Source organism: Arachis duranensis, chromosome 3, assembly GCF_000817695.3.
Source record: "Arachis duranensis cultivar V14167 chromosome 3, aradu.V14167.gnm2.J7QH, whole genome shotgun sequence".
Lineage (NCBI taxonomy): Eukaryota > Viridiplantae > Streptophyta > Magnoliopsida > Fabales > Fabaceae > Arachis > Arachis duranensis.
In genome coordinates this window covers 44,526,110-44,542,151 of record NC_029774.3, presented here as the reverse complement: position 1 = coordinate 44,542,151, position 16,042 = coordinate 44,526,110, and the positions used below count along the sequence as shown (strand labels likewise).

General features: G+C 30.1%; 1 protein-coding gene across 1 annotated transcript; it reads left to right on the top strand.

Moving 5' to 3' along the window:
- The first annotated feature begins 5,736 nt into the window (after positions 1-5,736).
- LOC107479082 (phospholipid:diacylglycerol acyltransferase 1-like) lies at positions 5,737-14,228 on the top strand. The gene is made up of 6 exons (XM_016099239.1): positions 5,737-6,182; positions 6,952-7,174; positions 7,827-8,110; positions 9,320-9,611; positions 11,607-11,866; positions 13,745-14,228. The coding sequence occupies exons 1-6, from the start codon at positions 5,737-5,739 to the stop codon at positions 14,226-14,228; spliced, it is 1,989 nt and encodes a 662-aa protein (XP_015954725.1).
- Positions 14,229-16,042: the final 1,814 nt, after the last annotated feature.

Sequence of the window (16,042 nt, the reverse complement as noted above, 5' to 3'; positions counted from 1 at the left end):
GTGAAACCCTTGCTTAAGCTTGCCATGGAAAGGAATAAGAAGGATTGGATGAAGACTGTAGGAAAGCAGAGAGACGGAAGGGAAGGCATCTTCATGCGCTTATCTGAAGTTCCTACCAATGAATTACATAAGTATCACTATCTTTATCTTTTATGTTATTTTCGTTCATCACCATATACATTTGAGTTTGCCTGACTAAGATTTACAAGATGACCATAGCTTGCTTCAATACTAACAATCTCCGTGGGATCGACCCTTACTCGCGTAAGGTTTATTACTTGGACGACCCAGTGCACTTGCTGGTTAGTTGTGCGAAGTTGTGTAATGCCATGGTATTGAGCTACCAAGTTTTTGGGGTTCATGACCGGGGATTATGAGAGTTGTGAAAAAGTATTGTTCACAATTTCGCGCACCAGTATGTATACTAGGTGAGGGCTTAGGTTAGTCAAAGATTCATATTTTAGCTCACTTAGCCTTATATATATACCCTTACCCTTACCTTAGCCCCATTACAACCTTAAAAATACCTCATGATGTTTGCATTGGTACATTGAATATTGTTGATTGGTTAGAAGAAGAACAAAATTTAGAAAGCAAGATTAGAGAAGGATAGAGTGACTACCCTATACACTAGAGAGATTAGAGTTCATATACACCATCAGTGAGGTTCAATGTTTGATCCTATGTTCCCTGCTTTTATGAACTGTCTTCTTACAAATTTACCTGTTCTTACTGTATGACTTGAATTAGTGGAATTTGATTTATGTTTATCTTAAAGAACTTATTTTCTTTTAACCAAATAGACAAAATCATATAGTTGCATTCATATGAAAAGGTTGCATTGCATTGCATGAGTCTTACATTTTCCCTACTAATTTATTTTATCCCCTTGAACGAAGCATGAGGACATGCTAATGTTTAAGTGTGGGAAGGTTGATAAACCATTATTTTATTATTTATATTGTGTTTAATTGAGTGGTTTTATCAAGTCTTTACCCACTTATCCATATGATTAGCATGATATTACAATTCCTTCCCAAAGTTGGTCTATAGTTGAAAAACTTGCTTCATAGAGATCTTTTTATTGTGTATTTTAATTCTCTTTTATACCATTTGATGCTGTGATCCGTGTGTTAAGTGTTTCAGGTTTCATAGGGCAGGAATGGCTTAGAGAATAGAAAGGAAGCTTGCAAAAATGGAAGGAACACAAGAAATCAAGGAGATGACCAGCGAACACCGACGCGGACGCATGGCTCACGCGACCGCGCGAAATGGAGAAAATCGCAGTGATGCGTTCGCATGCCTGACGCGAACGCGTGGATTGAAATCTGCACGGATGACACGAACACGTGGATGACGCGTACGAGTGGCAAGAAAAAACACCGGATGACGCGATCGCGCGGATGACGCGTACGCATGACATGCGCAATCTGCAGAATTTACAGAACACGTTGGGAGCGATTTTGGGCCGCGTTTTGACCCAGTTTTCGGCCCAAAAATACAGACTAAAGCTGGAGAACATGCAGAGACTTAGGGAAATTCTCATTAGGATAGTTTTAGTTTTTAGATTTGATTTTACTCCTCCTCTAGGTTTTCACACTACACATTCATAATTCTTAGAATTTTTATTTGGTTTTGGATTTGGATATTGAAAAGAGTTGTTACCTCCGCCAAGACTTCTTCATTCTAGTTTGTTTTCTTACTTTTCACATACTCTTTCATATCCTTAATTTGTCCAGAGTTACAATTGGATTCTTTTTAGAGTTTATTAATACAAGAACTATTTTTATTTTTATTTGATCTTTTTTATTATTGTTTATCATGTTTTTATTTAATTTTCCTTTTAATTTTATGAAGTCTACATTTATGATAATGAAGTAGTTTCCCAACTTGATTGGGAGTTGATTAAAAGGAGAACCTTAAATTGGAATACTCAAGAGTCAAATTGTAATTGGGTTTATTGTTAGTTGAATCTCTAGTCACTAATGCTAAGCCTTCCCAAGGGAGAGGATTAGAACTTGTGAATAGAAGTTGACTTCCAACTTACTTGACCTTCCTTTATTCAGTAAAGGATAACTAAGTGGAAACAACTACCAATTATCAATTGATCTTGAGAGAAATCCAACAAGAATAGAACTTCCAATTAACTTCTCCCGGTCAAGATCTTTATTTAAATTATATAAATTCTCTTATTTATTTTCCTGTTTCTCAAACTCAAATTTTCTTGGAAAACCTCTGACCAATAAGTTGCACTCTTGTCAACTCATTGGAAGACGACCTGGGATTTATGCTCCCAGTATTTTTATTCTAATTTTGTTACAACCCTTTTAAATTGATAAGCGGATTTTCACTAGTTAAGAACTGTACTTGCAACGTATTTATTCCATTAAATTCTTAATCGGTCAATTTCTGCCTCTGTCATTACTACTCAGGCGAGTGTTTAAAAACTCAACCGGGAACAAGTGGAATAATCCACTACTGTTGCTACTACCCAAGCATTACAATCACTAATCTAGAGCAAGTGGAATAAACCATAATCCTTGTTACTACCCAGGTATCTCTATCACTGACTCGGAGTAAGTGGGACAAACCACAATCCTTGCTACTGCCCAGGTGTCTCATCCAAAAATTCTTTCTCAACATCATTTCAATTCATCATTCATAGCATCATCATCATTTCCACACTTTTTCAACCACAAATTATTACTACAAAACCTTTCCTCACTAGTAAGTTAACTTTTTCTCTAAGTTTACTCATCTCCTTAAGATTAGGAAGTAAATTTTGGACTTTAGAGAGTAACTATAGAGGTTTGGATGTTAGAAAATAAGTTGAAATCACAAAAATCCACTTTTCCCAAAAATAGGGATTCTGCGTACGCATGCCATGTTTCACGTACGCGGGGTGTAATTTGCGCAACTTGCGTACGCGAGCCCCTCAGACAGGGAAGATGTCCCGCGTCACGTGGTACTTTCCCACGTACACGAGCCTGTAAGATTTCCCTTTCGCGTACGCATGTACACGCCTGTGTACATGGGACGTCTGAACAGAGCCCAGAGTCTGCGTCGTGTGTGTGTTTGCGTACACGACTCTTCCTTTTTCTTAAAAAGCTAGTAAGTTGCAGAATTTTCAAAATTTAATACCAAACTTCAAACGCGCATAACTCTTTTGTTTTAAATGATTTTTCATCCGTTCTTTAAATGGTATAAGCTTCACGAATCCAATTTTCATTTAAAAGAAGTTTGACAAACTTTGAGGGTCAGAAAGCCAAGTGATGGTTCTTTGAAGTTCGGTCAAAATTTAATTTTTACAAAGAAATGCCAAACCTCTATTTTTACCACACTTTCATTTAAAAACCAATGTAACACTCCACAAAACAACCCTCATTGTGCATAAACAATTCCACAATCATACCATCTTCTCCCCACTACACCATTTACTCAATCATATTTATTTTCACTCCAAACAACCCAAAAATATGTTCAACATCATAATTTAACATCATCATCAAACTCCAAAATCATACTTTCAACAAAATCATCAATCATTAACTGATTCTCAAAATCATTCAATATTTCCATCAAAGTTACTAAACATTAACATGCTTGCATATTCCAACCTATCTTATGGTCATCTAGCCTAAGTTTTCACATGACATTATATATTATCTATGAGAAACCAAAACCATACCTTGGTCGATTCCTCCCTAATGCCAAAGCACCTCAAATTTCTCCGTTCCTCAAGTGTCCAAAGCCATGAATCCTCATTGAGCAAAAACCCAACCTCTACAGTTTGCTTTCTAGCCACCGATGTCACTAAATTTGTCTCCAAAATATATATCTCACTCTAATTCCACATAAATACCACAAAATTAAAATAGGGTTTGCTAATTTAACAATTTCACAAGGGTTAGCTAGAAGTTTCTCACCTTACCAACAGAAATTTGGGAGAAGATGCGACAAGTCCACAAAGCTAGTTTGATCCTAAACATCGAAATTCAACAAAATCTCAACACAAAGGCTCAAGATTTTCGAAAATAAAGGGGTGAGCAGCTGGAAAAGAAACTAAGACTTACCTTCCAAATTTTTTGGTGGGTTTTGTAGAGCTCGACGTGGTGATCGCGTGGCCGCAAATGGTGTGACGATCGGAGCTCCAAATTAAGAGATAAATAGGATTGAATGCAAGGTTAGGGTTTGGAGTTCCTCTTGTTCTTCCCTTCTGAATTTCCAGCGTGAGTTTCATAATGAGAGAAAGAGGTGGCTGAAGCCATTTCATTAAAGCGGTGTTTGGGTTAGGCCTTAGGCCCAATATGAGTCTGATTCAACCGATTTGACATGTTGGTATGGTTTTGGGCAAAATTCTTTAAGATTAGTGTCAAAATTCATATTTTAATTACTTTTACTTCATTAAACTATAAAATTAAATTTTTTAATTATTTTAAATAATAATTAATTTATTAGTTAATTAGTTACTAATTACTTGAAATTTATAATTGACAATGAATGAGAATCATTTCTTCTTTTGCTTGATAATAATGTGCATCATCTTTTCTTTGTTAGGCTTGATTTGATGTTGGAGGATATTCTTTAATTATAGCAGATATTGCTTGCTGAATAATTGGCCATTGAATGCTTTCCAATATTGATGCCATTAAGGCTTAGTTTTGTAAAACTTTTTGAAGAGGTATTTGTGCTTTTCAAAAAAATAAACACCTTGTTTTTGTGTTTGGTAAATTATATAGCTTATGTGCTTGTGCTTGAAGCTTTCAAAAAAGTTAGGAGTGCTTTTCAAAGTACCTAAAAAAACACTTTTTAAAGTTGGCTTGTGCTTATCAAAATAAAAAAGTTTAATATAACTTCATACATTAATTAATATCCAAATTTAATTCTTCATTAATGCCTATTATAGTTTTTTAAAATTTTAAAAGCAAATTTACCAAATATACTTGTTGTTGCTTGTACTTATTAAAAGCTATTTTTAATTTAATTTACCAAATATAGATGCTACAATTTTTTAAAAAAACTATATTTTAAAAGTGAGCTTTTATAAGTTACTTTTAAAAAATAAAAATTTTACCAAACCAAGTCTAAGACCTGCATCACTTATAATAAAAAATTTAGGATAACATATATTTTAAGAAATATTTGTCATCATAAAAAATTGTTGAATTTCCAATATTTTTTTCTGTATTTGTCTTGTATTTGAACCAAAACAAATAAACTTTTCTAATATTTTTTCAAAAATACTATATCCACACTAAAATCAACCACCATATATTTATATATTAATATAGTGAAATATTATTTTTAATAAATGTTTTATATTTAATGTATATACCTAACATGATTAATTTTTTTCCTACTAAAAGTATTAGCTTTTAATATTTTCCTTATTGAAATATACATCGTGATATCTCATATGTGCCTAACACTTTGAAATTCCAATAATCATAAACAAAAGGAATTTGCCTACATTTTTAAGAAAAATGTTATGTACACTACTTTTCAGTACATCTTTTTTATATATACCTTTCAGGCTTGGTGAAAATATTATTTTTCAAAAAAAAATTCATAAAAAATGAATAATATTACACAAAAGAAATATAAGCGAAAAAAGCTCGTGATGAGTTACATAAGAAAAAAAATAAGCTTTCACATAATTTAAGGAACACTTGAAACTTCAATTACCATTCATCGAAAGCTTCTTTCCTACTCTTACTCTTGTGATTCCAAACACCAATGTCATTTTTACGACGTAGAAAGCCAACTTCAACCCCTTCATCTCCTAATTCAGACCACAACAATGATGATAGTGACATTGACAATGACAAAGAGAAAAAAACAATAAGAGAAGAGAAAAGAAAGAATACAAACACCCGATGGTCATGTTTGGATAATTGTTGGTGGTTTGTAGGTGGTGTATGCACAGTATGGTGGTTTCTTCTTTTCCTCTACAATGCCATGCCAAGATCGATACCACAATATGTGACGGAGGTTATCGCCGGACCGATGCCAGACCCCCCAGGTATCAAACTTGCGAAGGAAGGACTCAAGGCCAACCATCCGGTAGTCTTTGTTCCGGGTATCGTCACCTGTGGCCTCGAGCTTTGGGAAGGTGAATCATGCGCTGATGGTTTATTTAGGAAGAGGTTATGGGGTGGCACCTTTGGAGAATTGTATAAAAGGTATTGTTATTCCTTTTTGAAAGAGTATTTGTTAAAAACAAAAAAAAATACTAAACTATTATTTTAGCTTTCTAATAGATTTACACTGGATGGTTAAGAAAATAAAAATGCAGTGAATTGATCTATCAAACAATATGAATTATAATAGAAAAATCATATAAAAAATTTTTCTCTTAAATACATCATGACTATACACATTTTCATGAATAGTACTAGTATATTACCACTCTACTTCAACTTACTATTTACTAGGCACAAATGCAACATAAATCAAGTTAACAAGATCTTAATAACGTACTAGTCACAAGTTGCAATGAACATAAAGTACTATCTTTTGACATAATTTAATAATGATATCGTTATTCATATATTTTCATAATTTTCAAACTCAAATAGAAGGAAATATTTTATTTATAACTGAAGAAGATATAACTTTAAGTTAACTTACTAAGATTAATATTGAGTTAATTGATGAGCTATTACTTATATCAATTTCATTGTCTAGTATTAAAATTTCTCTTATAAATATGGAAGATCTATTTGAATAATAGTAGGTGAAAACTTTAAGGAGTTTGATTGATTGTTCATGATTGATCTACAATACCTTTTGGAACATTTAGAATTTTTCTTATAAAAATTTGTTGCTGAGTGACATTACATATATGCCGTTTCAAGTTACTTTGAGATATGACTAGCTTATGCAAATTAAATTTGATTATGGTGGTATCTATGTTATAATAGAAAATTTAATTCATTTTACTATATTCAGACCTCTATGCTGGGTGAAGCACATGTCATTAGACAATGAGACAGGACTAGATCCTCCTGGAATGAGAATAAGGCCTGTATCTGGCTTAGTGGCAGCTGATTATTTTGCACCTGGATTCTTTGTTTGGGCAGTTCTAATTGCTAATTTAGCACGTATTGGGTATGAGGAGAAAAACATGTATATGGCTTCTTATGATTGGAGACTTTCATTTCAAAATACAGAGGTAACTTTGAGTAATTGTTATCATATTTTTCCAACTTATTTACAGTTGATATATCTTAGTGAAGACTAAGCTATTAAATTAGTGCCTAAAAGATTTTAGCAGACTACACAAATCAAAAGAAAGAAATTTTAATGTGTTTCTATCCTTTATATTTGATAAAATCGTCTAACTGCAAACTAGCTTCTATTTTTGTTAATATAATTGTTGAAGTGAATAGTTAGAGTGTGACATGCACCTCCATAAACGACATATTTAAAGGTTATATTGATGGTACCTATTTTGATACAGAAAGAAATGTATAAAATTTACAATAAGAGTAAAAGTGAACAATAAGTTATCTGAATTCTATTATTTTTTAAATAAAATATGGTTCCATCATTAAATATACCTGCTTTGTGTATCTTATGTATATTGATATTCTGTACGTGAATATTGACCTGCACATTTACATTAATAAAGAGAAAACAAGTTTAAAGTTAGATCATTTATTTATCAAACATTTACAATTCTTTAGCAACCACGCAAGGAAACCTTTTTACTTTTGGAATCCTTTTTGTAAATACCAAAATTTGCATTTAGTGATTTACTCTTTAATGAATTATGGAGTTTGACAGCTATAATTGTGTTGCCAATTTGAGTTATTTTTGTACAGGTTAGAGATCAAACCCTAAGTAGGATGAAAAGCAATATAGAACTCATGGTGGCTACAAATGGAGGTAAAAAGGTGGTTGTAATTCCACATTCAATGGGTACATTGTACTTTTTACATTTTATGAAATGGGTTGAAGCACCAGCACCAATGGGAGGAGGGGGTGGTTCTGATTGGTGTGCCAAACATATTAAAGCAGTAATGAACATTGGAGGACCCTTTCTTGGTGTTCCAAAAACACTTGCTGGACTTTTCTCTATGGAAGCCAAGGATATCGCTATTGTCAAGTATGTATTTAAGCTATTTTATTATGTGGTTCTTTGTTTATGTGTTTCTTCTAATTCATATCATACTTTTTGTATATGTAATGATTATAGAATCTCTGATGGACCAGTTATTTGGTTAAACTCTCTATGGATTTAAATATATAATAACAATTGGTGCCTTTATGAAGAAGTTAGATTTAAAAAAAATAATTAGCTATAGGCTATATATAAGTTTTTTTTAGATTGTTCATACAATTTTAACCCAAACAGGAAGAAACAAAACTTAGATTCATGATCAATAATGTGAAAATGACTATTGCTAATGTTGATAGAGTGAAGTCACCATTGGCATTACCTTAAAGGAGTTGGCAATGTCAAGAGTCTCATATTATAAAAATAAGTAGGATTAATGCGGTACTTAATTCATAAACTTCTCTCATATAATGAACTAATATTTTGAATTGTACTCCTTTTTTGGGCTTAAGTAATAATATAATTATGTAAAATATATTGTGTATGTGTGTGCCAATTTGTGCATACACCTTCACTTGAATTATTTCAAACATTTAATTTTATATTTTATTTCCTGTCAATGAAATCTTTGTTGATGAATATGGAGATCTAGTTATTGGTCAAAAGTTGTTATACTAACAGTGGCGGAACCAAGGAGGGCTAGCGTCAGCCATGGTCCCCCTTCGAACAAATCTTTTAATTATGTGTGTATATATGTGTGTGTATGTGTTAAATTATTAATTATTTGCTTCTAGATTTTTTAATTTATTAAACATATTTTAGTATAAATTTATATAGTAATTTTATAGATTATACTTGTTTTTTAATGAGTGATTGAATGATTATTATATAGAATATATTATTTTATTTTTATTAATTTTTAAAATAAAATTAAGTACTCCTCTTCATTTTATGTACACAAAAATGTTTTTAAGATAAATTTGGCTTAAAAATATATTTTATTAAAATTTTTTAAAAATATATTTTTTTTATATCTTTAATACATTTAATACATAAAGAATTCCAAAATTTTTTATTATTATACTCTTAAAAAGTGTTTTTAGAATAAGTTCATAATAATAAAAAACAAAAGCTAAAAATATTGTAGATTTAACATTAATTATAAGAACTTAGTCCCCTTAGTATTAAAATTCTAATTTTACCATTATATATCAATAAAATTTGGTAGAGCTCAAACATTATAATGTTGATTTGCAGGGCTTTTGCACCACACGTTCTGGAAAGTGATGTCTTTCATTTCCAAACATTGCAACATTTGATGCGAATGACTCGAACGTGGGATTCAACAATGTCAATGATACCAAAAGGTGGAGAAACAATATGGGGTGGCCTTGATTGGTCCCCTGAAGGGCATTATGAATGCAATACAAAACAACATAAAAATAATCATAAGCCATCAGTGAAAAATATGAATTATGGGAGACTCATTTCGTTTGGAAAAGAAGTAGCTACATTACATTCATCCAAGCTTGAGAGGTTGGATTTTAAGGTAATGTTTCACATATTGTCGAAATATTCAATATTTTGTGTATAAGCTATTTACTGCTCTTTCTCCCTTATTTGAATAATACAGTATTTTCAATCAATTTGAACATCTATACTTAAAGTATTTATGTTATTTTGATTTCATTATCAAGAATCAATTTAACGAATAAAAAATACTTGCATCAAGTTCTATTTTATATGTACATCAATCAATATTTCTTAAATCAAGAATTATAACTGAGGTCATAATAGTGAACAAGAAAAAGATTAAATCGTGCTTGATTCTTTTAATGTGAAATTAAAAGTTCTAAGAGTCTTTAGACTTATATGAAGCATATATATGTTAGTGTGTTTATAAAGCAAACTAGCTTTAAGTTTTATTAAAAATATATATTCATATTTCAAAATTTAAAAATAAAAACACCTTCTAAGGTCTTAACAAATTTTAGATAACTTTTTAAATTGACTTTTCAGGTATCTCAGGTGTAACTCAAATTTTTTTGAACTATATAAATTAAATGAGAAATAAATTTAGGAGATAAAATTTAGAAGAGGCATACAAGTGATATATTGGTTCAACCTAAAATGCCAAAGTTTAATCCCCAAATAACTTGACATTATTTGTACAGAGCCCTCCCATATTACAACTTTGTCTCATCAGACTAAATAGCAGTCCAATATAAAGATATTTGATATTCCATTGACTATCTCTAGCAAGACTCAATTGGATATCTGACCAACCAAAAATTTTAGATATTCTACTAACCTTATCAGGTAAGACTCAAATTGGATACTCCACCAACTTAAAAGTGTTAAATATTATTTTTCTCACCAACCTGAAAATCTTAGATATTCTAGCCTCAAACCTTCTCAAGTTAAGAATTGACTTAGTTGGATACTCCATCAACTAAGAACATTTGATATTTTCTTGACATTTTCAAGCAAGTGTTAGATTAAACAGCAACTTGACCTAAGAATCTTATATATTATTTCCTTAAGTCTTCCCAGAACAAAAAATCACTATTGAATCAAATTACAATAAAAAACTATAGAGTTAAATAACACATAACATGAACTAGCAAAAAAGATATTCTCAACTTCTACAACAGAGTTGATGAATTAACTCCTAATTTTCTAACATTGTTTTACAAATAAACACAAACTAGTATCATATTTACAAGAATATAATTTGGTTTAAGATATAAAATTATGATATGTATAGATTACAACTTCGAAATAATGAAATTTCTCTAAGATAAAAAAAAAGAAAGAAGAGAAAATATAAGAAATTAAATTTCTTGATTTGTTCTAACAACAGCTTTCTATTTCTTCAAGAGTTTGGATCTTATATATATTTATGCAGAGATAATTAAAGATACGTTGAAAACTCCTTCTTTTGTATTTGTCTCCACATTTATTAAAAGAAAATTAATATTATACTTTGTTACAAATAAGAGAAAAAGTTTCCAAAACTATTTGACTTGTTGAGTATGCTTATTTTTAAATGTTAAAAACCAGGCCACTTTTTTTAGGTTAGCGATTTTTTCACTTTTACAATTTTGCAAGTGGGATTGTCGAGCTTCTAAGGCATGCAATCGTGCTTCTAAGGTAGTTATTTGACAACTTTTGAGATTGTTAATTTACTCATTTTCTGAGTGACTTTGTCAAATTTAGAAATTACTTAGTTTGTTTTGATTACTTAAGGAAAAAAATCCTTACTTTATTAATATATTTGAGCAAATATTAGATGACACATTAATAAAATTATTAAATTATATCAAGATTTGTTAATGATCAAGATATATTCTGATATATCATGAAGCTAACAATAACTATAAACTATAAACTATTGAACATTTTTCTTTGAGTATTTTCTATATTCACTTCTCAATTTAAAGAATATTAACTTTTAAATTAATTACTCAATATACATATATAATTTGATTTGTGTAATAAATTTGATCATATAATTTTTATGGTTGGTTTGTATAATTGACAGGGTGCTCTTAAAGATAAGAAGCATGTAAACGCATCTATTTGTGATGTATGGACTGAGTATCATGAAATGGGTATTGAGAATGTCGAAGCTATTGCAAAATACAAAGCATATACAGCTGATTCAATTTTGGATTTGCTTTATTTTGTTGCTCCAAAAATGATGAAACGTGGAGATGCTCATTTTTCACATGGTATTGCTGACGATTTAGATGATCCAAAATACAATCATTACAAATATTGGTCAAATCCTTTGGCAACAACGTAAGACTTTTTTCTTTAACCTTTTTTGTTTACGTTTTGTTTTTGATAATTAGTAATTAATTTATATTTATTTACTAAGAGTTTAAAATTATTATAAAAATTTGAATTAAAATTAAAGAAAATGCAAAGAGACTCGTTAAGGTTATATTTGTTTAAGAGGAAATGGGAAAGAAAGAAAAGAGAGGAAAAGAAATTAGAAGAAAAATGATTATGTTTTATTGTTTGATGGAGGAGAAAAATTAGAGGGAAAAAAGCTGAATAGTATAAAAAGTGGATAGAGACCATCATTATTTTTCTTTTCAATATTAGAAGAAAAAAAAGAGAAAAAACTTATTATGTTGTTCTACTTTCAATATTACTCTTTTTTAATATATTTTATAATATAATGATAACATTGTTTTTTATAAAATTTTTCTCTCTTTTTATAACATTGTTATAACTATTTAATAATTAGCTTAATGGATAGGTCAAATATTTTGTTAAGAAAGAAAAATTTTTCACCTTCCTTTAACCAATTATCAAGTCTCATCTTTGTATTTCGAATTCCTTATGTTAATCATCGAAAAACAAAATGGCATCATTTAGTGTATATTTAGCAAAAGCTCTATTACTACAGTAAATTGTACCAACAACAGAAGATACTAGAGAATAAAAGATACTAGAATAACTCTCTTGATTAAGACAAAAATAAATTAGTATTTTACGTTATTATGAGTTAAGCATTCCAATTTTACCAATTTGTCCTTAGAATTCAGGCTTCTTTGATCCATAATACATAAAAGAAGCATTTTTACTACGAATTTACATGTAAATGATATCATTATCTCCTTAAAAACCTCCAGAACAATAGAATAAGGAGAAAGCTCTACCATGGGACCAAATTTTTTAACATTCACACAGTATATTCTTTGTTTTTTCTTTTACAATATCTTTTAGTTTGACAGACCATAGAGTAACTCATCACAGATTGAAACACTATTAAAAAATTTGTCGTGAAATGCCATTTTTTGACCTAAAATAATAAGGTTACGAGAGTCAATGAGTCTGCATATTATAAATTCTTTATACAATTTATTTTCACCTAACGTGAAATTTTATTTCTTATACTTGATATCTCAATACTTTTAAGTATTAGGAGATATCTTAACATGAATTCTTAGAAAAAACAATCATCTAATTTACTTAAAGAGCTAATTCCAAACACTATCAGTACAACAATATATTTTTGTTCTTTATCTAAAATAGAAAAATGACAAAGAAATGTATTTTTTAAGCGAGCGTCTCAATCCAAATATTTGTCAAAAAGATGTTTCTTAGTTATTCATTTTCCTTAAAAATGCTTATGAAATATGTCAACTAAAGTTTTGTTAACTTCTTCAAATCATTATAACTTGCGAAGTATTATGTAGAATTTTTTTAATTAATAACATATGATCGGAACAAATAAACTTATTTCATAGAAGAAAAAAATTATCAAAAATCTCGACTACCATCTAAAAATAAAACGCGTTTTGAATAAAAACATCATTCGCAAATAATAAACAAAACAAAGTAATTAATTCCATGTCGTGTCATTCAATTTGAATGCATTTTCTAAACCTTAACAACTGCAATCTCATATCATAATGAGGCATGTTATTAAAATGAAGTAATATTAAAAAGATAATAATCCAAAATTATTTTATTTAATTTAATATCTATAATTTTATGTGTGTAATATTTATAATTATATATTTATTATATTTAATATTATATATTTATTTCAATAATAATTAATAAATGTAAACAACAAAATAACTTATGGCTACTATGATTTCTAAACTGTGTCCAAATATTAGAAAAAATATAAAATATTTTTTTGATTTACTTGTGTTGTAGATTACCAAATGCCACAGATATAGAAATCTACTCAATGTATGGTGTTGGAATCCCTACAGAAAGAGCCTATGTCTACAAAGTAAATTCAGATTCTGAATGTAACATTCCATTTAAAATTGATACATCAGCAGACGGTGGAAAAGATGATTCTTGTTTACAAGGTGGGGTTTATTCTACTGACGGTGACGAAACTGTTCCTGTTTTGAGCTCTGGCTTCATGTTCGCTAAGGGGTGGAGGGGAAAAACCCGTTTTAACCCTTCTGGGATTCGTACATATATAAGAGAGTATGATCACTCTCCTCCAGCGAATCTTCTAGAAGGTCGTGGTACTCAAAGTGGTGCCCATGTTGATATATTAGGCAATTTTGCATTGATTGAAGATATTATAAGAGTAGCTGCTGGAGCCACTTGTGAGGATTTAGGGGGAGAAAGAGTTTACTCTGATATTTTTAAGTGGTCTGAAAAGATTAATTTAAAACTTTAATAGGATTTATATACTCAGAAACTATATTTTTATTAAGATACTTTTTTTTAAATTAGGTTTTTTATGGTTTAGATTTGTTAAAAAATTATATATTTAGACCATCTTAATGTATTTGAAAATTAAATTTTTAGTAAAACCAAAAAGTAAAACAAATACTTATTTAGACATTAAACAAAAGGAGTACGATTATTGCATTAGTTATGGAATGTGGCTAGAATATATATAGCAATACTTTGTAAGTCTCAATTTGTCAAATTTTATGCATTTTGATTCTTCTTGTAAACGTTGGTTACATTTAGGATACATTTGTCTATTAATCTGGTTTTAGTCACTACAAAAAAAACGTTGAGTACCATTGACTTATCGTCGGAATTAGCATCGACCTGTACTGGTAGATTTAGCGTCAGATTTTTCAACAAAAAAGAGAAAAAATTCATCATCATAAAAAGTTATCGTCGGAATAGATTTTTTGTACTAAATCCGATGGCAATTATTGGCATAAAAACAGAAGTCATGCGCGCCAATACTACCGTTGGATTTGATGACAAAAAATTCTGACGGTATCACAGTTTAATGAAACGCGTTATTTTGGTGATTTAATCTGACGGTAAATTCGATGATAAAATTGGGGCTAAATTCGCCACCATACTTGGAGCACCCGCCGTCACCGCATCTCCACGTGATTATGTTACTGCTGTTGACCCCGTCACATCCTCTGCCTCGGTTGGTGTTAACGTCGCCGTCACCGCCACCTCTGTCACCACCACATTAAAGAAACACTGCAGCCACTATCATCAGATTGATTTGTAAGTATGGTTATTATATTTTTTAAAATTATTTTGTAAGTTTAATATTTTGTTAGGTTTTTTGTTAAATCAGTGATTAAATTTGTTTAGTGAAGTTTGTTATTAGGAGTTGTTGTATTAATTTAATATAAGCAAAAATTAAATAATGTTAGGGTAGATTAAGTAAGGTGAGATTAAGAGTGTTTGAGTTGTCAGAAGATTTTAGTTGAGTTTAGTGATTAAGATTCATTTAATTGCATTAAACTTATGTCACACATTTTTGTCATGCCTCTTGTTAGTTTGGTTGAATTAAATGAATTAGGTTTTAATTAATTAGAATAATGAGTTGTACTTATTATGTCAAAAAGGATTTTCGAATTAGGATGATGCTATTTTCTTTAAGCTCAATTGTAGTTTCCTTCTTCCGTTGTCTATGCAGTAATATTCCATGGTGGTTTTCTATCTCTGAATATAATGAATTGTTTAAATTTTATGTTGGACATACTTTTCCTAGGATAGAGTTTTAGGACGGAAAGTGGCACCTTTTCAAAACTCTTGTTTGCTGGAAAATTGTGGAGTTATAAGTGGTTGCGCACTAGAACGGTTAGGATTTGATATTTTATTAAATGTGTGTATGTTATAATTTATGCCTGTAGCTGTTTTCTCCGTGAAAATTGTTATATTTAGTTGATGGATGTCTCTAAATTAGGGAGAAGTTCTGCCGAAATATCATTTAAATTGTTTAAAACATGTTTGGTTTGTCAGAAAATGAAATGATAATTGTTTTTGGCGAGAGGTTCTAGTTACAGGGTTGATGAATCCATATTTGACAAAAAAATTTGGATTGATTTGAGTGGATTTCATTATATAAACCCACATTTATTCATCCAAATAGCATACTTTTGTGTTCTCTCCCTAAATTGAGCTTATTTGTAAAAACATGCTATTTTGTGCTTAATTCAACTAATTTTGTCCCATTTTCATCACGTTCGATGCCTTGATCATTTTTTATGAGTGATCTCAGATATA